The 26,940-nt window shown below is 38.9% G+C and overlaps 1 protein-coding gene across 4 annotated transcripts; it reads right to left on the bottom strand.

Annotated features, from left to right (window-relative positions):
• sp2 (sp2 transcription factor) lies at positions 1–25,916 on the bottom strand. Of its 4 annotated transcripts, XR_009808811.1 has the most exons (9): positions 25,377–25,659; positions 21,094–21,170; positions 12,456–13,223; positions 12,160–12,381; positions 11,812–12,094; positions 11,550–11,721; positions 8,507–8,700; positions 4,125–8,441; positions 1–3,660 (listed from the first exon to the last, which is right to left on the bottom strand). XR_009808811.1 is itself a non-coding variant. In XM_061915729.1 (8 exons), exons 1-8 carry the CDS (start codon positions 25,842–25,844, stop codon positions 8,341–8,343), a joined length of 1,824 nt encoding a protein of 607 aa, XP_061771713.1. In that variant the 5' UTR covers positions 25,845–25,916; the 3' UTR covers positions 1–8,340. The 4 variants fall into 4 exon arrangements, 3 of the variants coding, with proteins under 3 accessions (XP_061771713.1, XP_061771722.1, XP_061771699.1); XM_061915729.1 differs by lacking the exon at positions 25,377–25,659 and adding an exon at positions 25,838–25,916 and having other exon boundaries at positions 1–8,441; XM_061915738.1 differs by lacking the exon at positions 25,377–25,659 and adding an exon at positions 25,744–25,877 and having other exon boundaries at positions 1–8,441.
• Positions 25,917–26,940: the final 1,024 nt, after the last annotated feature.

The raw sequence follows: 26,940 nt of genomic DNA, 5'->3' as shown, positions 1-26,940 counted from the left end.
TGGGTTTGAGTTGTTTATTTGTGGGCCGCTTGTAGAAAAGGAGCACCTTGTACAGTGTAGAAAAGGAACTGCTGGTCTTGGGTTCTGCTGAAAGGCACAGCAGTTGGCAGCGGGGGACATCATTGGACCAAAGGGGGGAAGCATTTGACTCGGGGCAACAAAATAAGTTTAGTTTGGAGGGCAAATTCATTGACATTTACTTCTTAGGGCAATCAATGCACACATCGCGGTGTTTGAATCAGTGCACATGACGTCAGCATGTATAAATTAACACAAACATTTAAATAGAGGGTCTAAGGCGTATATTCCGTGTCCTGGAGAACAATCCGGAACAGGAATGAAGCCGTACAATGTCACGTCACACGGTGCACAGTGTCCTCTTCCTGCAGGCCGACGACGACCACAGGAAGTGCACCGATGACAACAGGAAGTGCACCGATGACAACAGGAAGTGCACAGACAGAAACAACGCCGAGTCGAGCCCGTTACTGGGAAGGTAAAGTGGGTGTGGCCTTCGAGCTATCACATAGCAAGTGACCACGCCCCCCCCGCCCCCTCACGCTTTGTTACTGTGATTGTCACAACGAGGACGTTGTCACGTCCGGCTCCCGCGCACCCGGAAGAACAGGTCTGGGGAATAACACACACACACACACCATTGACACGTGGACGTCAGCGCGGAGCTGTTGAAGCGGTGGTTGGGTGTCAGGCGGTACAGCAACAACGTACAATACTGGCCACGTCGAACATTAACAACAAACATGTCCGCCATACAGGATTAGTTCATCCAGAGAGGGCATCCTTGGCCCCCAGTCTTTGTTCCGCCTCATATTATGTTCCTCCAACTCAATGATTCCTTTAAAGCAGTGTGTCCAAAGTGCGGCCCAAAGTGGCACATTCTAGAAATGCTATGCAGAAAAAAATAAAATAAAAAGGGCAAAAAGGTGAAAGCAATGACTTTAAAACTGGCATTGCTCAAAAAATAATAATGAATCAAAATCAGTGTTGTGGACTGTTGACCTATTTAAGGCTCCAATTATCAAATACTGCACTTTAAACATATTTTGGGGAAAATATAGCATGTTTGGTGTGTTTGCCATGTAAACAACAACCTTTTCTTGGACAAAAAGGGCATAAAATAAACTAAATGAAGTAAAAAGTTACCGGCGGATGGATCTAAAGTTGTAAAAAATAAATTAAATATTGTAAGACATAATTTAACACTTTTATGAGTGGGAAGGGTCTCTGAGAATTTTAGTGGTATTTTTTTTTTAACTGTTATTGAAATCACTGATATGAATTATTGAGCTATTTAAGACTCCAATGACTTCACATCAAAATATTGCACTTTGAAAAATATTTTGGGGAAAATATGGAATGTTTGGTGTGTTTGCCATGTAAACAACAACGTTTTCTTGGACAAAAAGGGCATGAAAAGAACTAAATGAAATAAAAAGTTGTTATCGGCGAATAGATCTGAAGTTGTAAAAAATACATTAAAAATTGTAATACTTTTATGAGTGGGAAGGGTCTCTGAGAATTTTAGTGGGATTTTTTTTAACTGTCATTGAAATGAATGTTATTGACCTATTTAAGGCTCTAATGACTTCACATCAAATATTGTAGTTTGAAAAATATTTTGGGGAAAATATAGCATGTTTCGTGTGTTTGCCATATAATAATAATTATAATAATAATAATAATAATGTATTAGATTTTATATCACACAAACTACAACCTTTTCTTGGACAAAAAGGGCATAAAACAAACTAAATGAAATAAAAAGTTGTTATCGGCGGATAGATCTGAAGTTGTAAAAAATGAATAAAAAAATTGTGAGACATAATTTGACACTTTTATGAGTGAGAATTTTAGTGGGATTTTTTTATTTTAGGGGGATTTTCTTTTAACTGTCATTGTTCAATAATAAAAACATGAAATCACTGTTATGAATTATTGAACTATTTAAGGGTCCAATGACTTCACGTCAAAATATTGCACTTTGAAAAATATTTTGGGGAAAATATGGCATATTTGGTGTGTTTGCCATGTAAACAACAAAGTTTTCTTGGACAAAAAGGGCATAAAACAAACTAAATGAAATAAAAAGTTGTTATCGGCGAATAGATCTGAAGTTGTAAAAAATACATTAAAAATTGTAATACTTTTATGAGTAGGAAGGGTCTCTGAGAATTTTAGTGGAATTTTTTTTAACCGTCATTGAAATTAATGTTATTGACCTATTTAAGGCTCTAATTACTTCACATCAAATATTGTAGTTTTAAAAATATTTTGGGGAAAATATGGCATGTTTTGTGTGTTTGCCATATAATAATAATAATAATAATAATAATAATAATGTATTTGATTTTATATCACGCAAACTACAACCTTTTCTTGGACAAAAAGGGCATTAAACAAACTAAATGAAATAAAAAGTTGTTATCGGTGGATAGATCTGAAGTTGTAAAAAAGGAATAAAAAAATTGTGAGAGATAATTTAACACTTTTATGAGTGAGAATTTTAGTGGGATTTTTTATTTTTATTTTAGTGGGATTTTATTTTAATGTTCATTGCTCAATAATAAAAACATGAAATCAATGTTATGAATTATTGACCTATTTAAGGCTCCAATGACTTCACATCAAATATTGTACTTTTAAAAATATTTTGGGGAAAATATGGCATGTTTTGTGTGTTTGTCATATAAACAACAACCTTTTCTTGGACAAAAAGGGCATAAAACAAACTAAATTAAACAAAAAGTTGTTATCGGCGAATAGATCTGAAGTTGTAAAAAATAAATCAAAAATTGTAAGACATAATTTATCACTTTTATGAGTGGGAAGGGTCTCTGAGAATTTTAGTGGGATTTTTTAGTGGGATTATTAACTCATTTAAGGCTCCAATTCACATCAAAATATTGCACTTTGAAAAATATTTTGGGGAAAATAAGGCATGTTTGGTGTGTTTGCCATATAAACAACAAAGTTTTCATTGATAAAAAGGGCATAAAACCAACTAAATTAAACAAAAAGTTGTTATCGGCGAATAGATCTGAAGTTGTAAAAAATACATTAAAAATTCAAAGACATAATTTAATACTTTTATGAGTGGGAAGGGTCTCTGAGAATTTTAGTGGGATTTTTTTTAACTGTCATTGAAATCAATGTTATTGACCTATTTAAGGCTCCAATGACTTCACATCAAATATTGTAGTTTGAAAAATATTTTGGGGAAAATATGGCATGTTTTGTGTGTTTGCCATATAATAATAATAATAATAATAATAATAATAATAATAATGTATTAGATTTTATATCACACAAACTACAACCTTTTCTTGGACAAAAAGGGCATAAAACAAACTAAATGAAATAAAAAGTTGTTATCGGCGGATGGATCTGAAGTTGTAAAAAATGAATAAAAAAATTGTGAGACATAATTTGACACTTTTATGAGTGAGAATTTTAGTGGGATTTTTTATTTTAGGGGGATTTTCTTTTAACTGTCATTGTTCAATAATAAAAACATGAAATCACTGTTATGAATTATTGAACTATTTAAGGCTCCAATGACTTCACATCAAATATTTCACTTTGAAAAATATTTGGGGGAAAATATGGCATGTTTGGTGTGTTTGCCATGTAAACAACAACCTTTTCTTGGACAAAAAGGGCATAAAACAAACTATCCATCCATCCATCCATCCATTTTCTACCGCTTATTCCCTTTTGGGGTCGCGGGGGGCGCTGGCGCCTATCTCAGCTACAATCGGGCGGAAGGCGGGGTACACCCTGGACAAGTCGCCAGCTCAAACTAAATGAAATAAAAAGTTGTTATCGGCGGATAGATCTGAAGTTGTAAAAAATACATTAAAAATTGTAATACTTTTATGAGTAGGAAGGGTCTCTGAGAATTTTAGTGGAATTTTTTTTAACCGTCATTGAAATTAATGTTATTGACCTATTTAAGGCTCTAATTACTTCACATCAAATATTGTAGTTTTAAAAATATTTTGGGGAAAATATGGCATGTTTTGTGTGTTTGCCATATAATAATAATAATAATAATAATAATAATAATAATAATGTATTTGATTTTATATCACGCAAACTACAACCTTTTCTTGGACAAAAAGGGCATTAAACAAACTAAATGAAATAAAAAGTTGTTATCGGTGGATAGATCTGAAGTTGTAAAAAAGGAATAAAAAAATTGTGAGAGATAATTTAACACTTTTATGAGTGAGAATTTTAGTGGGATTTTTTATTTTTATTTTAGTGGGATTTTATTTTAATGTTCATTGCTCAATAATAAAAACATGAAATCAATGTTATGAATTATTGAACTATTTAAGGCTCCAATGACTTCACATCAAAATATTGCACTTTGAAAAATATTTTGGGGAAAATATGGCATGTTTTGTTTATTTGCCATATAAACAACAAAGTTTTCTTGGACAAAAAGGGCATAAAACAAACTAAATGAAATAAAAAGTTGTTATCGGCGGATAGATCTGAAGTTGTAAAAAATACATTAAATATTGTAAGACATAATTTAACAATTTTTTGAGTGGGAAAGGTCTCTGAGAATATTAGTGGGATTTTCTTTTTTTTTTAACTGTCACTGCTCAAAAATAACGTCATGAAATCAATGTTATGAATTATTGACCTATTTAAGGCTCCAATGACTTCACATCAAATATTGTACTTTGAAAAATATTTTGGGGGAAATATGGCATGTTTTGTGTGTTTGTCATATAAACAACAACCTTTTCTTGGACAAAAAGGGCATAAAACAAACTAAATTAAACAAAAAGTTGTTATCGGCGAATAGATCTGAAGTTGTAAAAAATAAATCAAAAATTGTAAGACATAATTTATCACTTTTATGAGTGGGAAGGGTCTCTGTGAATTTTAGTGGTATTTTTTAGTGGGATTATTAACTCATTTAAGGCTCCAATGACTTCACATCAAAATATTGCACTTTGAAAAATATTTTGGGGAAAATATGGCATGTTTGGTGTGTTTGCCATATAAACAAAAAGGTTTTCTTGGACAAAAAAGGGCATAAAACAAACTAAATTAAATAAAAAGTTGTTATCGGCGGATAGATCTGAAGTTGTAAAAAATACATTAAAAATTCTAAGACATAATTTAATACTTTTATGAGTGGGAAGGGTCTCTGAGAATTTTAGTGGGATTTTTTTTAACTGTCATTGAAATCAATGTTATTGACCTATTTAAGGCTCCAATGACTTCACATCAAATATTGTAGTTTGAAAAATATTTTGGGGAAAATATGGCATGTTTGGTGTGTTTGCGTGATATAAAATCTAATACATTATTATTAATATTATTATATGGCAAACTACAACCTTTTCTTGGACAAAAAGGGCATAAAACAAACTAAATGAAATAAAAAGTTGTTATCGGCGGATAGATCTGAAGTTGTAGAAAAGAAATAAAAAAAATGTGAGACATAATTTAACACTTTTATGAGTGAGAATTTTAGTGGGATTTTTTATTTTAGTGGGATTTTCTTTTAACTGTCATTGCTCAATAATAAAAACATGAAATCAATGTTATGAATTATTGAACTATTTAAGGCTCCAATGACTTCACATCAAATATTTCACTTTGAAAAATATTTTGGGGAAAATATGGCATGTTTGGTGTGTTTGCCATGTAAACAACAACCTTTTATTGGACAAAAAAGGCATAAAACAAACTAAATGAAATAAAAAGTTGTTATCTGCGGATAGATCTGAAGTTGTAAAAAAAATACAATAAATATTGTAAGACATAATTTAACAATTTTTTGAGTGGGAAAGGGTTGTCGAGAATTTTAGTGGGATTTTTTAGTGGGATTATTAACTCATTTAAGGCTCCAATGACTTCACATCAAAATATTGCACTTTGAAAAATATTTTGGGGAAAATATGGCATGTTTGGTGTGTTTGCCATATAAACAAAAAGGTTTTCTTGGACAAAAAAGGGCATAAAACAAACTAAATTAAATAAAAAGTTGTTATCGGCGGATAGATCTGAAGTTGTAAAAAATACATTAAAAATTCTAAGACATAATTTAATACTTTTATGAGTGGGAAGGGTCTTTGAGAATTTTAGTGGGATTTTTTTTAACTGTCATTGAAATCAATGTTATTGACCTATTTAAGGCTCCAATGACTTCACATCAAATATTGTAGTTTGAAAAATATTTGGGGGAAAATATGGCATGTTTGGTGTGTTTGCGTGATATAAAATCTAATACATTATTATTATATGGCAAACTACAACCTTTTCTTGGACAAAAAAGGCATAAAACAAACTAAATTAAATAAAAAGTTGTTATCGGCGGATAGATCTGAATTTGTTAAAAAAGGAATAAAAAAATTGTGAGAGATAATTTAACACTTTTATGAGTGAGAATTTTAGTGGGATTTTTTTTTTTAATTTTAGTGGGATTTTCTTTTAACGGTCATTGCTCAATAATAAAAACATGAAATCAATGTTATGAATTATTGACTTATTTAAGGCTCCAATGACTTCACATCAAATATTTCACTTTGAAAAATATTTTGGGAAAAACATGGCATATTTGCCATATAAACAACAAAGTTTTCTTGGACAAAAAGGGCATAAAACAAACTAAATGAAATAAAAAGTTGTTATCGGCGGATAGATCTGAAATTGTAAAAAAGAAATAACAAATTTGTAAGACATAATTTAACAATTTATAAGTGGGACCCTTTCGGGTCCCTAAAAATTTTAGTGGGATTTTTTTTTTTAAACTGTCAATGCTTAAAAATAACGACATGAAATCAATCTTATAAATTATTGACCTATTTAAGGCTCCAATTTCTTTACTTCAAGTATTACACTTTGCATATGTTGTGTTTTTGCCATTGAAAAAAACAGGTTCTGATAAAGAGAGCATAAAAATTAAAAACTTTTTATTTATTTTTTTACTTTTTATCGACTGATAATGAAGATGATCTCGAGACTTAAACATTAGTCAAAATACGAAATTATGACTTATTTTTCACACTTTAATGAGTGGTACCCTTTTGTATCCCTGATCATTTAGTTAATTGTTTTTATAAACTGTCATTGCACAAAAATAATGACTTAAAATCAATGTTATGAATTATTGACCTATTGAAGGCTCCAAGTTACTTGACATCAAATATTACACTTTGACATTTTTTGGGGGGTAAAATATGGCAAATTTTGTGTTTTTTGCCATATTAAAACAGGTTTTGGCAAAAAGGGTATAATCATTAAAAAAAAACTTTACATCGACAGATGGATGTAAAATTGATGTAGATTTAAGAATTGAATAAAAAAAATATATATATATAATTATTTTAAAAATGTTTGAGATCCTTTTTAGATCTATGGGACCAAACTTGAGAGGAGCTATGAAGGTTAAAAAAAAAAAATCTATATACTTTAGGCTTGTCCAAAAAAAATTGAAATTAACCGTGATTTTATTTTGTAACAGTTTTTAATAGATTCAAAAAAAATTATAATAAAAAAAACACATTTTGATTTGTATTTTTTTTTTAATCATATAATTGATGTAGATCTGTATCTGCTGTACATATTTACTTTGGAAAGGAGAAATGTCGGCTACTTCTATTTTTGCCTTATTTGTATTTGACTTTAATAAATGTTTGGATTGAATTTAATTCAACAAAACAGGTTTTCTTTTAAGTAACATATAAATGTATTAGAGCTGTTTGTCTACTTTAAGGAGGAATGTAGTTAATTATAGAACTGGCACCCAATTTTATTAATAAAATAATAGTTCATGAATTGAATTGTTATCCCTAAGAATCGAATCGTGTGGTCCCAAAGATTCTATATTTGAATGAAAAATAGCAAAACGGCCCTCTGCATGATTCGATTTCTCAGTGAGCGGCCCTCAGTGGAGACATTTTAGACACCCCTGCCTTAAAGAGACTCATTAAGTTTGAATAATGGCACCCCCTCTCATGTCTTGGTTACCGTGACGATGCAGCAGCTTCTCAACCATGATTGGCTGTTCCTGCCCCCGGGTGAAGATGTGCGTGGCTCATCCTGGCCTGGGATCGGGGTCACGTCGCTCCAGAGGAAGTCCGGAAGGTGCGGCTTTAAAAAGCGGGCGGAGGGCATGGCTCCTGTGGGCGACTGCCGTGATGAAATGGAGGGGACCCGGAGTGGCGCCAGGCAGTGCTGAGCACATGTTGGAACCACTGGCAGACATTTTCTTCCTACCGGCGGGGGCTGTAGGGGAGGTGGGGGCGTCAGGGGTGTCCCACTATGGGACAAGTGAGTTTGTCTGGAGTCTTCTCACAGGTTCTTGGTGTTTATGTGAGTCTTGTAATGCTTCGTCAGGTGGTCGCTCCTCATGAAGCGTTTCTGACACTGCGAGCACTCAAAGCGTTTGTCCCCTGCAAACACACACACACACATATATATCAGCACACACACACACACACGCTGTTCAGTGTCATACCTGTGTGTGTGCGGGCGTGCCGCTGCAGCTCGTCGCTGCGCGTGAACCGCTTGCCGCAGAAGACCCAGCTGCAGACGAAGGGCCGCTCGCCCGTGTGCAGACGGACGTGGGCTCGGAGGAGCGAGGTTTTGCGGAAGGTCTTCTCGCAGCCGGGAACGTGACAGATGTGCTTCCTCTTGCCCACGTCGCCCGGCCTGCACGTGGAGAAAGGACAGGTGTGAGCGTGTGGGACTTGGAAGGCTCCTGTCTTCCGTGCACAAGAGGGGCGGGCTAAAATATCGATCCGTCCCCACGCCCTGACCCGCCACCAAAAATGTCAGGAAGATCGGAGAACGCGCATCAGTTTAGTATCCGCCTCCGATCAGCTAGACCGGTGTTTTTCAACCACTGTGCCGCGGCACACTAGTTTGCCGTGAGATATTGTCCGGTGTGCTGTGGGAAATTATGCAACTTCACCTGATTTATGCCCAAAAATATTTTTTGCAAATCAATAATTATAATCTGCCGTTGATAAGTATCTGTGCCGTGTAAAACTCGGCAGGGTAACCACCTAATACTCCATGTCAGTAGGTGGCAGCATTGCTTTGTAAAAGTCGGGTGAGACCAGGATGGTTTGTTGTGAAGGTGGACCCCGACTTAAAGGGGAACATTATCACAATTTCAAAAGGGTTAAAAACAATAAAAATCAGTTCCCAGTGGCTTGTTGTATTTTTTTTCAAAATTTTACCGGTCTCGGAATATCCCTAAATAAAGCTTTAAACTGCCTTATCTTCGGCTCTCTGCGAAGACACTGGCCATTTCCCTGTGACGTCACACAGTGCTGCCAATGTAAACAAACAATGGGAATACCACAGCAAGATATAGCGACATTAGCTCGGATTCAAACCCGGATTTCAGCGCCTTAAGTGATTCAACAGATTACGCATGTATTGAAACAGATGGGTGGAGTATGAAAATATTGAAGAAGAAACTGAAGCTATTGAGCCATAGCACAGCCGAATAGCTGCGTTAGCATCGCCGGTAAAATGTGCGGACCAAACGATCAGGACTTTCGCATCTTTTGACACTGGAGCAACTTAAATCCATCGATTGGTAAGAGTTTGTTTCGCATTAAATGTGGGTGGAAGGAAACGTAATATAGTTGCAAATGCATCTGCAGGTTATCCATACATCTCTGTGCCATGTCTGCTTTAGCACCGCCGGTAAATAGCATGTTAGCATTGATTAGCGTAGCATGTTAGCATCGATTAGCTGGCAGTCAACATCAACAAAACTCACCTTTGTGATTTCGTTGACTATCGTTGCAAATGCATCTGCAGGTTATCCATACATCTCTGTGCCATGTCTGCTTTAGCATCGCCAGTCAAATGTGGAGACACTCCGGCACATTCAATGGGGGTCTGGCGGCAAACACTTTGGCATCTTGGGGCCAGTGGTGCAACTTGAATCCCTCCCTGTTAGTGTTGTTACACCCTCCGACAACACACCGACGAGGCATGATGTCTCCAAGGTTCCAAAAAATAGTCGAAAAACGGAAAATAACAGAGCTGAGACCCGGTGTTTGTAATGTGTTGAAAATGAAAATGGCGGCTGTGTTACCTCGGCGACGTCACATTCTGACGTCATCGCCTCCAGCGCGATAAACAGAAAGGCGTTTAATTCGCCAAAATTCACCCATTTAGAGTTCGGAAATCGGTTGAAAAAATAGATGGTCTTTTTTCTGCACCATCAAGGTATATATTGACGCTTACATAGGTCTACTGATAATGTTCCCCTTTAACAAATTCCATCCATCCATTTTCTACCGCTTATTCCCTTCTGGGGTCGCGGGGGGCGCTGGCGCCTATCTCAGCTGCAATCGGGCGGAAGGCGGGGTACACCCTGGACAAGTTGCCACCTCATCGCAGGGCCAACACAGATAGACAGACAACATTCACACACTAGGGCCAATTTTAGTGTTGCCAATCAACCTATCCCCAGGTGCATGTCTTTGGAAGTGGGAGGAAGCCGGAGTACCAGGAGGGAACCCACGCATTCACGGGGAGAACATGCAAACTCCACACAGAAAGATCCCGAGCCTGGATTTGAACCCAGGACTGCAGGAACTTTGTATTGTGAGGCAGACGCACTAACCCCTCTGCCACCGTGAAGCCCCCTTTAACAAATTGAAAAACTTATTCGGGTGTTACCATTTAGTGGTCAATTGTACGGAATATGTACTGAACTGTGCAATCTACTGATAAAAGTCTCCATCAACCAGTCAATCCCGTAATGCAGACCACAGTGGGAGGCAGTGTGCAGGTAAAAAAAGTTATGTTATGCTTAAACCCAAAATGAACAAAAGGGAAAGGAAAAGGCTACGCAAAACGAAAGTCAAACTGGACTGGCTACAAAGTAAACAGACAGAATGCTGGACGACGGCAAAAACTTACGGCGTCCACAAAGTATATCCGTACTGGACATGTCAATCAACAATGTCCACACAAAGAAGGATAGCAACAACGTAAATAGCCTTGCTTGCTAACACAAAGTACATTTTTTAACGTTTTCTGCTGATGGTTTGCCTCTGCATTTTTTTAAATGAAAAAAATGTGCTTTGCCTTAAAAAAAGGTTGAAAAACACTGAGCTAGACTAGCTGTGGCGAAATTATTCTCTGCATTTGACCCATCACCCTTTATCACCCCCAGGGAGGTGAGGGGAGCAGTGAGCAGCGGCAGTGGCCGCGCCCGGGAATCATTTTTTGTGATTTAACCCCCAATTCCAACCCTGGATGCTGAGTGCCAAGCAGGGAGGTAATGGCTCCCATTTTTATAGTCTTTGGTATGACTTGGCCGGGGTTTGAACTCATCTCAGTTCATTTAAGGCCAAGGCAAAATATGGAGATATATACGGTGTATCGTGACATGGCCTAAACATATCACGATATTACTAAAAGGACATATCGCCCAGCCTTATCTCACGGTCTATTTTCAGGCGTGTTCGCGAGTAATTGTGTCGCACTGTACAGCTGACTGAAGTTTGTCTGAGAGGACGCGCGCTCACCTCTTGTCTAGGTCTTTGCAGTTAGGGCAGGTGCACGCCATGCGTCGCTTCTTCTCGCCCACGTGACTGGGAAGCTCCAGCGTGAGCGTCTGGTCCATGTGGATGGTGGACTGACCCGTCGCCAGCTGGAGACCGCCGCCCTGCATGGTCTGTACCGTCAGGTGCTGCTGGCCTGACACACACACACGCGCAAACACACACACACACAGTATGTCACTGGCGTGCACAAAGACTTTATTTTGAAGGCGGCATATTCCCTCACCTCCCGCATTAGTGATGGTGACAGGAACTCCCTGAACTTGCACGCCGTTGATGCTGATGGTCTGCACCGCCTGGGCCGCTGAGGTCATTTGCGACGTGTTCAGCGTCATCATCCCTCCCGCGGGCGCAATCTTCGCCAGGGTGCGCTCCCGCCGCGCCCCCGCGTGCGCCCTCTTGGCGCAAGGGGCTGGTAAAGCGGGGGTGGTGGGTGTTGTCGCCGTGGAAACCGCGGCATCCTGGAGTTGGACGGACCGCCACTCACCCGACCCGGTCTTAAACAGGATCTGACAAAAGAGACGTTTGAAGTCAGACGTCGGAGATTAAGAACCACCAAGGTCGGACTGGACACCTGTGTGGGCGTGGCCTCTGGTGACGCCACCTGCAGAGCGGAGGAGGCCGACGGCGGTCTTTGCGGGACCTGTGGCAGCGAGGCAGAGGCAGCTTGGACCACCTTGAGAGCCTGCTGGGGGATCTGGACCACCTGAGAGTCCTGTTTGGATGGCACCAGCTGCACCTGCTGGACCACAGCCGGCTGGCCTGGACTCTGCAGGATCAGCAGGTTGTTCCCTGCCTGCGGACACACGCGCACACACACCAGTCCGTCATCATCAGTTCCAGAAGCAAACAGGAAGTGAATAGTCGTACCTGAATGATGTTGTCCCCAGCTTCGATCAAGATGGTCTCCAGCTGATCTGGGGGCGGAGAAGGAGCCTGCGGCAGAGGCGGAGGAAGCGCCGGAGCTTGAGTCACCAGCGCCGCTTTCTTCTTCCTCCCCCGTCGTGCCTTTCCCGCAGCGGGGTCCGCCGCTGCCGCCGCCTCGGTTACAATCTGAGCCCCGCCCACCTCTCCCGTCGCCACGTTGAGGGGCAGCGTGAGTCCGCCCGGCAGCTGCACCACGTTGGCGGCGATGGACTTCTTCCCCTTGGACGAGGGCTTGATCGCGACAGTCTTTTGTGTCGGGTGGGGGGCGATGGCGGGGGTGGTGGCCGCCGGGGCCGGCACAGACATGGGGGTGGTGATGATCGCCTGGTTGGTCCCCGGAATGAGCTGGATCTGGCCCCCCTGAGGCATCACCTGGATGGTCTGCGCGCCCTGGATCTGCGGCATCACCTGGTACTGGATGTTGCCCGTGGCCTGGGGGCCGGGGTGGGCCGGGCTCTGCTGGATGGTGAGCACGATGGGGCTGCCGGGGGCGGTGGCGCCGAGGCCGGAGGGGAGCTGGATCACATTGCCCTTAGCTTGCAGGAAGCTCAGGTTTTTCGGCGGGGCGGGCGCGATGGGCGCCGGCTTGATGGGCAGGAGGCGGCGAGGCTGCAGCCCCGATGGCGGGGAGCTGACGGGGGCTTGAGCCGCAGGAGGTCCGATCTTACTGCAGGTGGCTGCCAGCAGGGCCAGAGGGGACGGCTGACTGTCCTGTAGGAGCAGTGATGAACATTTACACAACACACTTTTTACTCCACAATACGCTAGAAAAATCACAATTGCATTTTGTGGAAAGTTGTCACAGTTTGACCCCGGAACAGATCTATTCTATCATATTCTGTGCTGGACCTCACTGCATCAAATCTGACAATTTGAAGCTTGAACTGATCCGGTTATCGCCGCTGATATTTGGCATTTTGATGTACTGTACATTGGTATTGGTATATGCCTTTTTGTTGTTTTTAACAAGTCCAACAGAACCACATCAGCGGACACAAGTTATGCAGCCAGCTTGAAAAATGTCTCAACTATAGTCTAAGACAGGGGTGTCCAAACTTTTTCCACTGAGGGCCGCACACTGAAAAATCAAAGCAAGCGAAGGCCATTTGGATATTTTTTATTTTAAATGGTAAATGGGTTGCACTTTTAGCGCTTTTTTACACCTTTTTTTTTTTTTTAAATGTACTCAAAGCACTTTGACAGTATTTCAACATTCACACACACATTCACACACTGATGGCGGGAGCTGCCATGCAAGGTGCTCACCAGGAACCAATCAGGAGCAAGGGTGAAGTGTCTTGCCCAAGGACACAACGGACGTGACTAGGATGGTAGAAGGTGGGGATTGAACCAGTAACCCTCAGATTACTAGCAGAGCCACTCTACCAACTTCGCCACGCCTTCCCATTATTTCTAATCAGTTGTATTAACATTTGTATTAGCATTTATAAAAAAAAAAAAATAATGATAAGTTTTCTTTAAACACTCATTATTTCTTATGGAAAAAAATGCCTTAGTTTCTATACAATTGGATCACATTTTTTAAAAAGATTTACATTATTTTTTTTCTAATTTCCAATAATTTCATTAACATTATTTATTTGTATCTATTCTTACTATAAACAAATTAATGAATGAAATGCATTTTTTAAATGTCCAAAAAGATTCACGTTATTTCTTATTTCAAATTAATTTTAGTTACATTATTTTTTCTTTTTTTTAATAAAAAACATTTAAATAAATTGATGAATAAATTAATATGAATAACATTTTGGAAATGATTCGCGCTACTTTTTAATAGTTCTTATTAATTTACATTATTGGCATTTACAATGGTAAAAAAAAAAGAATAAAATACACCTTTTTTTTAATAAATTTAAATTACTTCTTATGATTTCTAATCAATAATTATATTTATTTTTAACTAAAAAAAGGGTATAAAATACATTGCACAAAAAATATATTTATATAATTGTTTCCATCCATCCATCGATTTTCTACCGCTTATTCCCTTTGGGGTCGCGTGGGGCGCTGGCGCCTATCTCAGCTACAATCAGGCGGAAGGCAATGTACACCCTGGACAAGTCGCCACCTCCTCGCAGTACATACTTTTTTATGATTTCCAATTAATTGGATTGAACTTATAATTAAGTTCAATCCAATTAATTTAAAATGATAAAAAATAGTGTAATTTTTTATGATTTCTAATTAATTTGATGTAACTTATAATTAAGTTTAATCAAATTGATTAGAAATCATAAAAAATGTTGTAAATAAATTTTTGTGCAATGTATATTTTATAAAAAACAATACAATATATGTATAAAACATATACATTTAGGCCTCCACTCAGGCTTGATCCCGGGGACCCCAAAGGGTTTTGTTCAAAAAAATATAAAAAATGTGTCATTATTCAGTATTATTATTTTTATTATTATTCAAGTTTTAAATCTCTAGATCAGGGGTCGGGAACCTTTTTGGCTGAGAGAGCCATGAAAGCCAAATACTTTAAAATGTGTTTCCGTGAGAGCCATATCATATTTTTAACACTGAATACAACTAAATGCGTGCATTTTTTACGTAAGACCAACATTTTAGAGTATAATAAGTCCCTAATTATTTTTAATAACATTGTTATTTCTTGAACAGGTGCGGTACAAAACGGATGAATGGAATAAAATGCATGAGAATGTTTTATTTTTTGAACGTTATTTTTAACATTGTGATTACCAGTGGAATTATTCATTACTTATCGTGTTAAGTAATGTCAGCTAAGATTTATCTGAGAGACAGATGCAGTCATCAAAGGAGCCACATCTGGTTCTAGAGCCATGGGTTCCCTACCCCTGCTCTAGATCAACATTAGGTCTATCTGTCAATATAATGATTTTAAAAATTTAAGTTGTATGTTCTTTTTGTCACAAAAAATAAAATTTTTAATGGAAATATCACAAAATATGCAATATTTTCACCCAATAATTTTTTTAAGTGGAATATTTGAGATTATATAATAATTGTAGCATTAAAAAGGTCAATAACTCATAACACCATTGATTTTAATTAAATATCATTTTTTGAACAATGACACTTAAAAACAAATCACACTGATAATTATTGGGGATCCAAAAGCGTCCTACTCATTAGAGTGTTAGAAAATAAATTGTACATTTTTTACTGTTAATAAATAAATCTATATATATATTTAAAAAAAAAAAAAAGGGTATTTCTGTCTGTCATTCCGTCGTACATTTTTTTTCCTTTTACGGAAGTTTTTTTTGTAGAGAATAAATGATGAAAAAACACTTAAATGAACGGTTTAAAAGAGGAGAAAACAGGGGGAAAAAATGAAAATTTAATTTTTAAACATAGTTTATCTTCAATTCCGACTCTTTAAAATTCAAAATTCAACCAAAAAAAAAGAGAGAAAAACTTTTGAAAAAATTAAAAAAATAATTTATGGAACATCATTAGTAATTTTTCCTTATTAAGATTAATTTTAGAGTTTTGATGACATGTTCGATGTTTCATTTGCTGATTACAATAATCTCGAGATCAACTTCAGATCTATCCGTCAATTATAAGTTTTATTGTTGTTGTTTATGTTTTTTGTTTGTTTGTTTTAGGCCATTCTTTAAAAAAACAGCTCAGTTTTTTACATGGCAAACCCAAAATATGCAACATTTTCCCCAAAAAATATCTCAAAGTGGACTATTTAAAGTGACTTAATTGGAGCTTTGAATCGGTCAATAATTCATAATGACATTGATTTTGATTCATTATTATTTTTAAAGAAAGAAACAGCCTGCATGGCAGCTCTGTGTTATTAGAGTAGGTGTTCTTGGGATGCAACTCAGTATTCTTCTTCCTCCAAACACGACGAGTTGAGTTTATACCAAAATGGATACATGGATGATACAGCAGAGGATTGGGAGAATGTCATGTGGTCAGATGAAACCAAAATATAAGTTTTTGGTATAAACTCAACTCGTCATGTTTGGAGGAAGAAGAATACTGAGTTGCATCCCAAGAACACCATACCTACTGTGAAGCATGGGGGTGGAAACATCATGCTTTGGGGCTGTTTTTCTGCTAAGGGAACAGGACGATTGATCCGTGTTAAGGAAAGAATGAATGGGGCCATGTATCGTGAGGAACTTGTGGCCGATGTTGGTTGAGACCACAAGTGAGGCCACAAGTTTCTCACTCTGATCGACAAACACTTCCCCATAGGCAACACCCTAAGAAAAATATTCAACAAGAACAACATTAAATTGAGCTACAGCTGTATGAATAACATACAACAAATCATTTCAAACCACAACAAAGCAATTGCAAAAGGACTGCCCACCCCCAGACTAAACGACTCTGAAACCAATAAAGAATGTAACTGTCGCAAGAAACCTGATTGCCCTCTCAACGGAGGGTGCTTACAGACATCAGTCGTTTACCAAGCAAAGGTAACACGCAAGGACATTAACACATCCGACACGTACGTAGGATTAACCGAAGGAGCGTTCAAAACAAGATGGTATTATCACAACGCCTCCTTTAGAAACCAGACTTTGCGGAATTCTACAGAACTCAGCAAACACATTTGGACCCTCAAAGACAATAATGTTGAACGTTCAATAACATGGAAAACTCTTGCATACAGCACACCTTACAACAGTGGTAATAAAAGATGCAACCTATGCTTAAAAGAGAAACTGTTTATTATATATCATCCAGATCTATCATCCCTCAACAAGCGCAGTGAAATCATTTCAACATGCCGCCACAGACGGAAACACCTCCTAGGTAACACATGAGCCAATCACCACGCTCCTACGCCTGCCTGTACCCACCCACTCTGTGTCCTATATAAACCATTGTATGTGAATGCTTCCATTAAAATCTCCTGATGATTGAGGGAACCCTCATGAAACAGTTCTGTAGAGATGAAGTAGTATTGTGATTTTTCCCACACCTACATATTGCGCTCTACCACGGTATCGAGCACTATTCTCTGGATAATCCAATCAAGACAGATATATGTATATATATATATATATATATATATATATATATATATATATATATATATATATATTAAGGGTGGGCAAATTAATGCGTTAATTATGAGTTAATTCATCAATCTATTAACGCCGACAATTATTTTATCGCACATTTGCATATGTTGTTTACATGCTTTTATTTTGTTAACGCCTTTTCTTAATAAGATGGCGACGCCCGGACGGGCTTCGGCGTGGAGGGGCTCTTGGTAAAGATGGAACATTTGGCAAAAATACCGGACAATTCTGCAAATTTCATGGCTGGCTTACAGCGTGGTCACTCCGGGATCACTTACGACCGCCAGACAATTCTGGATGTGGATAGATCGGGCCGTTTTGGACTGAATGACGCGTGCTTGCTAGACCTGCTAGCTAGCATGGGAATACTTTGCCGGCTACATCCAGCGGCCTGTGAAGCAGCGGAGTATATGTGTTGTCTGTCTATTTATGAATAATGCAGACCAGGAGTATTGGCTGAGTTCTTAACGTTTGCTTTCAGAGCGTGCATATCACAACATACAAGATGCCGTCATGGCGACACAACCTGCATGCTCGTCACTCCTGTTGCATGCTGTGTAGGGTAGTTCTTTTTTCCCATGGCTCATAACATCACAATATAGTACCATGTATATGATGCGTCCAGTTTATCAAAGCACCAAGCAAACAATCAGAAAACTCCCATCATATCAATTCCTAGATATGGTCGTAATTAATTTAAGTGTACTACGCATAATAAACACAACATTCTGTTTCTTTCTTTTCTTAGTTTATTTCGAAAAAGACATACATACAACAATATACATCAGGTAATTTCATCATTTCGCAATACACAATACATCATTTCCGAAAAGGAGTATACTGCAAGAAGCAAAGCTTATTTAATCCTACCCCTTTATTATTAATATTGCTACTATGGATAATTTGATCAAAAATTCCCTAAAACAGCCCACTACCTATAATATAGGTTTTTTAAACATAAGATCCCTGATAAAAAAAATGTTTCTGCTGTTACCTCAGAAATTGCAAGTTCGGATGTTATGATTGTGGCTCAGAGATTTGTATGTAGATTATATTTATTTTCCATAACAAACAGGATAACTTAAATACCCTGGCAGTGGCAATAAGCTCAAATGTTTGTATTTACATTTTTTGAGTTGATTTTCATAAAATATGCTATTTAACTGCTACTGTTTAACAAGGACTGACTTAAATTGTGTTTCCACAACAAATGTTTTGGCACTTTTGTTCATGTGGGAGAACAGGGGTGGGCATTACGTCGATCGCGATCGACTGGTCGATCTCGGAGGGTGTGTCAGTCGATCTCAAGCCAGGCATTAAAAAATAGACATAAAAATGAGCAATCATCAATCATACCAAGACTTCACTTTCGTCAGTTGTTTGACATTCTCGGCACCCGAGGATCTTGTGAGATGACGCTGGCTGCTGCGAGCTCATATTTAAGAAAAAAATCACTAACAGGGCGGACGCAGAGAAACACATTTTATTTCTAGAGACTCCGTACCTGTTGTCAAAACTCTAAAGACCGACTGCACAGTTCCTGTCTTCACCATAAAAGACCTGTTTCATCCTGCCTGTGCTAACAAAATAAGAGTCTCAGAAAGCTAGCGTGCACAAGCTAGCAAGCTACGGAGTTTGATGCCAATGTATTTCTCCCCCGCCCTCAGCGACCGCTTTCTCACTTGCTTGCCCACCCGCACAGTCACTGACATCACTCACCTGCTGCCAGACATTAAAGGGCCACACACATATGCTACTCTCATAACAAAGTGTTTAAAAACGAGTATGCAAGTTGGACGAATGAGATGCCAAATCCAACCACTTTCATGTGGTATTGGACAGAAAGGAGGACTTTTTTTTTTCCTCCATTCGAAAATGCGGACGTTATCAGCACCACTGTCTAATTCCAATCAATGCAAGTCCTCAGAATCAGGTAATACACCAACTTATATTCTTGTCTTCGTGAAAGAAAGGAATCTATGTGTGTTAAACATGCTTGTATTATCATTAAACACCATTAACTTGTTAACAAAAAGGTCTCTTTCATAAATAAATAAATATAAATTATAAATAGGAATGAGGTAGATCTCCTCGACTTGGTCAATTGAAAAGTAGCTCGCCTGCAGAAAAAGTGTGAGCGCCCCTGTGGTAGAATATTCCAATAAAGGTGCACTACACACTACTTTGGAATTCATTATTGGGCTTTGCGTATACAATGCAGTTAATCGCGATTAATCGGAGAAAAAGTGTGATTAACTTCGATTAAAATTTTTAATCGTTGCCCAGCCCTAATATATATATATATATATATATATATATATATATATATAAAAACATACATATGATGTGAGGTCATATTGACTACACACTTAGCCACGTTAACTCCGCTACACCTCCTTGATACCGAAGTACATGTCAAACTACTTCCTTAACCGCCATAACCACAACACCAGGGGGGGCTCCACAAACCACGTTAAACCCAGATTCCGATCTAACAAAGGTCTTAACTCATTCTCTTTCTATGCCACATCAATGTGGAATGCACTCCCAACAGGTATAAAAGTAAGTGCATCTCTATATTCCTTCAAAACCGCTCTAAAACAACATCTCCAGGCAACTTCAACACTTTACTAATACCCTCCTCCATTCACATCCCATCTCCCCGGATTATAAACAACTCAAATGTACTTGTTCTTATGTTATCTGAACTCACGATGTTCTCTGCTGGCTGTACATATCCTACTAAGTCTGACCTACACTGTTTCAATGTCCACATTTCTCTGTTGATGCAATTGTTGATGACTGAAGTACTGATATCAACCAAAGCTCCTCATCCCACCCCCCGGATTGGAAATAACGTAAATAATTCAATGTACATACTATGATGATTAACTTGTGTGATGACTGTATTATGTTGATAGTATATATTTGTACCATGAATTGATTAACGTGGACCCCGACTTAAACAAGTTGAAAAACTTATTGGGGTGTTACCATTTAGTGGTCAATTGTACGGAATATGTACTGAACTGTGCAATCTACTAATAAAAGTATCAATCAATCAATCAATCAATCAATCAATCAATCAATCAATCAAAACCCCCCCGCCCCACCACCCCTGCCGCAGGTATGTCGGCAATCCAGGGGAAAACACTGAGAAAAATTACGTATTTTGACCAATTTTCCCAGGTGATTTCTCATATTTTGAAATGCAAATGTTGATGCTCCTCTCAGTCACACGTAACCAAGGTATTTGATGCTAAACTAAACACAACATAAAACATCATGTCACTACCGCCTGTCCTAAAAAATAATGTTAGAAAGACAACTTAAAGCCTCGTCCAGCTGTTGACTGACATAATATTCATCTTTAATAACTTTACTGCAAATAATATCAGCACCAAACATGGGTTATCAGCCTCCTTGACCACTAATGACGGGTATCGGCCCTGAAAAGACCATATGGGTGGATCGCTATCTGGTGTGAAAACACCAACGGGATTGTGACTCACCTGTGTGGTGGCGGAGGAAGGCTGAAGATATTCACTGGGACTGACAGCGACGATGGTGGCCATATTGTCCTTTAAATCTGCAACACACACGACAGCTTGAATACTCCCGCCAAACTCAAACTGAAGCACTCTCGTCAAAGGAATGTAAAGTCTAATCCCTGCAGGTCCAGGAATAGCTAAAACATGCTTCACTACACACCGTAGCTCACAATGTAAACAAACGCCGTGGGGATCTACACCTGACATCCACTGTAATGATACCAAGTACAGGAGCGCATCTAGTCGATACTACTGTGATTTCATCAATATTTCACAACATCTTCTTTAGTTTAATTTTTTTTTTAATTATGTTTATAAACTCCTGATCCTGTAAATACTTGGTATCAGATCGATACCTAAATGTGTGGTATCATGCAAAACTAATGGAAAGTATCAAAGAAGAGAAGAATAAGTGATTATTACATTTTAACAGAAGTGTAGATAGAACATGTTAAAACAGAAAATAAGCAGATATTAACAGTAAATGAACAAGTGAATACATGAACATTTTTTTACAGCTTGTCCTCTCAATGTGTACAAAATAAAAGGTGTATAAATGACACAATATGTTACTGCATACGTCAGCAGACTAATTAGGAATTCTTGTTTGTTTACTTACTGCTAAAAGACAAGTTGTCTAGTATGTTCACTATTTTATTTAAGGACTAAAATACAATAAGAAACATATTTTTAATTTACCCCGAAGACTTTTTGTTAAACTAAAGCCAATAATGACATTTTTTGTGGTCCCCTTTATTTAGAAAAGTATCAAAATACATTTTGGAACCAGTACCAAAATATTGGTATCGGGACAACACTAATATAGACGTTCATTTTTCTCATTACTGTAGAATTGTTTACCGTTGTACTGCAATTGGTAGAAAAATAACTATCATGAATATGTAAACAAAAAGCTAAATTTTAACTTAAATAAATACCGAACAAAAGCATGTTGTCTTTTAGTTTGTTGCCATCACCTGATCATGGTATTCTCGCTCTTTTGTCTGTGTTGATGGGCTCATATTGCCCATCCGATTTAAAGACGGAATATTTTTAACGACGGGACACTCGGCTTTTTAATCAAAATAAATTAATCATAATTTTTGTTACTTTGCGGCACTTCTCACTGGCACATCTCGAGTAGGGTGGCTGTCCGGTGTTTGTAAAGATTGTGGATGACTGAAAAGAGGGCTCACTGCGCTCAGTAAGTTCTACTTTTAAATAAATGGCGCTGAGAACGATGCAAAGAGTGTGACTTCTTCCTCCCTATGTGAATGCAGAAACGTAAATTGTTGAGCAAGGCTCAACAATTCCCGATTGGCCGACATGTCTGTGACTCAAATGCCGGTGACGCCAGATTAAAAATCCTCAGCCTCTTGCAGTCAATTAATCATACTAATAAGACTCTCCTGAAGGACAGTGCAGCAAAGACACAACAAACTCCCTTCTTATCTCTCATGGACACACACACCTGTTTGTTGTTGACTTTGGACTTATCGGCTGCACGACATCAATACCACGGAACAGAGACACACTGCAGGCTTACACACTCACATGCATCTTCAAAAAAATATACGCAACACACACATAACCCAGCCCCAATCCAACGCACTCGACGAAAATCCGACAGCGGTGATGGAAGGATGGGCAGCGCCGGAGAGCTGCGGCCTGCCACCATGGCCCCCCACTCCCTCCCCTCTGTTGCTAGATATCTCGAGATGTACGTTGGAATTTGTATATGTGCTTTGCTATGGAGGTTTTTTCCCACTCCATATTGGAGCTGGGCGATATATCACGGGTTTGTCTCTGTGCGATAGAGAAAACGACTTGAGTATACGTTCTCACACAGTTGCTTTTAGCTGCAGGCATTATACTACAGCAGGGGTGTCAAACTCAAATACAGAGTGGGCCAAAATTTTAAACGGAACAAAGCCGCGGGCCAAGGTTGAACAAATGAACTTTTTAATAGGGACCCAAACAAGTTTTGCATTAAATATTGAACAAGACAGGCTTATATAACTTTAGTGACTTGCAAAATCCAGTTTCAAATAATAATAATACCAATTTAAAAATTATCAATGGCATATCAAATAAAATTTAAGTACAAATGTAATGCCTATTTTTCTATTTGCAATCCTCTGAGGTAAATATAAATTTTTTTCCCACGGGCTAATAATAAATTTGAAAATAAAATAACAATAATGAATGAACCAAACATTCAGGCCTTGAAGTAGCAAGAGAAAATGCACGAATAAAACGTTAATTATTGGTCAGTTTGCTGGAAGTTTCCCGGAAGAGTTAGTGCTGCAAGGGGTTCTGGGTATTTGAACTGTTGTGTTACGGTGCGGATGTTCACCCGAAATGTGTTTGTCACTCTTGTTTGGTGTGGGTTCACAGTGCGGCGCATATTTGGAACAGTGATAAAGTTGTTTATACGGCCACCCTCAGTGTGACATGTATGGCTGTTGATAATAACAATACTAATAAAAAAATTATCAATGGCATATCAAATAAAATTTAAGTACAAATGTAATGCCTATTTTTCTATTTGCAATCTTCTGAGGTAAATATCAACTTTTTTCCACAGGCTAATAATAGATTTGAAAATAAAATAACGATAATGAATGAACCAAACATTCAGGCCTTGAAGTAGCAAGAGAAAATGCACGAATAAAATGTTAATTATTGGCCAGTTTGCTGGAAGTTTCCCGGAAGAGTTAGTGCTGCAAGGGATTCTGGGTATTTGAACTGTTGTGTTACAGTGCGGATGTTCACCCGAAATGTGTTTGTCATTCTTGTTTGGTGTGGGTTCACAGTGTGGCGCATAATTGTAACAGTGCTAAAGTTGTTTATACGGCCACCCTCAGTGTGACATGTATGGCTGTTTATAATAATAATACTAATTAAAAAATTATCAATGGCATATCAAATAAAATTTAAGTATAAATGTAATGCCTATTTTTCTATTTACAATCCTCTGAGGTAAATATAATTTTTTTTCCCACGGGCTAATAATACATTTGAAAATAAAATAACAATAATGAATGAACCAAACATTCAAGCCTTGAAGTAGCAAGAGAAAATGCACGAATAAAACGTTAATTATTGGTCAGTTTGCTGGAAGTTTCCCGGAAGAGTTAGTGCTGCAAGGGTTGATTGATTGATTGATTGATACTTTTATTAGTAGATTGCACAGTTCAGTACATATTCCGTACAATTGACCACTAAATGGTAACACCCGTTACTGTTCAACTTGTTTAAGTCGGGGTCCACGTTAATCAATTCATGGTAGGGGTTCTGGGTATTTGAACTGTTGTGCTACGGTGCGGATGTTCACCCGAAATGTGTTTGTCATTCTTGTTTGGTGTGGGTTCACAGTGTGGCGCATATTTGTAACAGTGCTCAAGTTTTTAATACGGCCACCCTCAGTGTGACCTGTATGGCTGTTGACCAAGTATGCCTTGCATTCATGTGCGTGTGTAAAAGCCACAAATATTATGTGACACACTGTTAGTATGCAGGAAAAGCGGACGTGACGACAGGTTGTAGAGAACCCTAACGGCAGTGCCTTAAATGCACGCCCCCAATATAGTTGTCCGGGTAGAAATCGGTAGAAATTCGGGAGAATGGTTGCTCCGGGAGATTTTCGGGAGGCGCACACTGAACTTCGGGAGTCTACCGGGAAAATTAGGAGGGTTGGCAAGTATGAGTATTAGCGGTGAATGCGGATGTTACATCGGCACCGACGCTGTATAGTAGCGGCGGGCCAGCTGTAATGCTAAATTGATATTGCCTCAAGGGCCAAATTCAATTACACGGCGGGCCAGAGTTTGACACCCATGCACTACAGGTTCTTCCCACTCTTTCTTGTGTCTCCTTCTCACAGACAGCAAACGCACCTTCTCACATACGTCACATACGTATATGGGTAACGTTAGCTGTGGCGCGAGCGGTAATACGAGAGAAAGAAGGTGCAAATCTGGTAACTAATGAAGGAATAATTAATTCCCAAGAAAAACAGCAGGAGGTCCACGGTCTGGCTTCAAGTGGGAATATGTCGAACAGACAACCAACCTCTTATCACACTTCAACACATCGAACAAGAGCTCGTATGAGAAGTGTTCCTAATGCTGTGACTCTCAGGAAAAACAACGTTTGCAAGAAGAAGGCGTTCCTACTCATTGATACGCGGGTCAGAAGAAAACAATATTTTCAATATTCACCCAAGGAATAAAACAACATACATAGATTTAAAGGTCGCTGGTGATGCTGGGAAAACAAACAAGCCGCCATCGACAATCCAGCTGGTTTGTTTGTGCTAACATTAGCATTAGCATCGCTAAGCTGATTTAATGCAGCTTACTTTTAAACGGGGTACAAAAAAAAAACGGGGAAACGTTATCGCGGAACGTAAACAACTTTAGCGGGTTATGTTAAAGCGACGAGGCTTATTCTAAGTCTTCCATTTCGGAGAAGCAGTGAAGAGCAGCGAGTTGAACTCTTTGATCGCCTCAGAGAGAAAAAAAAAAAAGAAAAGCCTTTTCCGGAAGTGCGATGCTTTTTTTCCTCCACGCAGCGGCCCCAGCCCGCCTATCAGTGGCGTCCACTTACCACCCGCTCGTTCCGCGTCTTTCCGCGCCGTGCAAATATGATGTTTGACCGAGCAGAATGGGATAGAAACACCAATCTTTTCATTCCTACCCACCGCTCATGACGACATTCGCTGTCCGTGAGCCTCCGACACCGAGCCCCAGGAGGTATCCGCCCCCCCAGCGTCTGCACCAATCTTCGCGCGATTTCATTTGATTGACAGCTAATTCGACCAATTATATTGCGCTATTTGGATGACTGACACAATATTTAACCAATTGCTGCACTGTATCTCGCTACGTCAATCATGGCTAGCAGCTGCACCAATGGGATCTCGAGTCATTGCTCCGAGGGGTTGTGTCTAAAAGGACGCTCCGCACAAGTTAGACGGCCTATTAGAGCAGGCGGCCAGTTTGACTGACGTGTCAAACGTCCAATGGGAGATTTAAGGGGCGGTACCTTTACAAGCAGAATGACAACACAGATGCTCAATGAGAGACAAGCTGCTGTTTATACTTCAAAAATGTCAATCAATCAATCAATGTTTACTTATATAGCCCTAAATCACTAGTGTCTCAAAGGGCTGCACAAACCACAACACAAACCACTACGACATCCTCGGTAGGCCCACATAAGGGCAAGGAAAACTCACACCCAGTGGGACGTCGGTGACAATGATGACTATGAGAAACCTTGGCGAGGACCACATATGTGGGCAACCCCGCCCCCTCTAGGGGACCGAAAGCAATGGATGTCGAGCGGGTCTAACATGATATCGTGAAAGTTCAATCCATAATGGATCCAACACAGCTGCGAGAGTCCAGTCCAAAGCGGATCCAATACAGCAGCGAGAGTCCAAGCACAGGGATGTCCCCGGCCGATACACAGGCGAGCGGTCCATCCTGGGTCCCGACTCTGGACAGCCAGTATGTCATCCATGGCCATCGGACCAGACCCCCTCCACAAGGGAGAGTGGGACATAGGAGAAAAAGAAAAGTAACGGCAGATCAACTGGTCTAAAAAGGGAGTCTATTTAAAGGCTAGAGCAGGGGTCGGGAACCTTTTTGGCTGAGAGAGCCAAGAAGCCAAATATTTTTAAATGTTTTTCCGTAAGAGCCATGTAATATTTTTTTTAACACTAAACACAAATAAACGGGTGCATTTTTAAGTAAGACCAACATTTGTAGAGTATAATAGGTCTCTTATTCTTTTTATTAA

Source organism: Nerophis ophidion, linkage group LG01, assembly GCF_033978795.1.
Source record: "Nerophis ophidion isolate RoL-2023_Sa linkage group LG01, RoL_Noph_v1.0, whole genome shotgun sequence".
Classification (NCBI taxonomy): domain Eukaryota; kingdom Metazoa; phylum Chordata; class Actinopteri; order Syngnathiformes; family Syngnathidae; genus Nerophis; species Nerophis ophidion.
Note: the sequence above shows the minus strand (reverse complement) of the source record. Positions and strands in the feature narration are given on the sequence as shown.

What these genes read in the sequence shown, in the direction of transcription:
- sp2 (XM_061915715.1), bottom strand. Translation starts at nt 25,425, where the DNA reads ATGGCGGCTTGTTTGTTTTCCCAGCATCACCAGCGACCTTTAAATCTA. An exon ending in CTGGGGACAACATCATTCAG is followed by an intron (nt 12,382 to 12,455) that starts GTACGACTATTC and finishes GTGTGTCCGCAG; the next exon opens with GCAGGGAACAACCTGCTGAT. An exon ending in GCACGCCCGCACACACACAG is followed by an intron (nt 8,442 to 8,506) that starts GTATGACACTGA and finishes GTGTGTTTGCAG; the next exon opens with GGGACAAACGCTTTGAGTGC.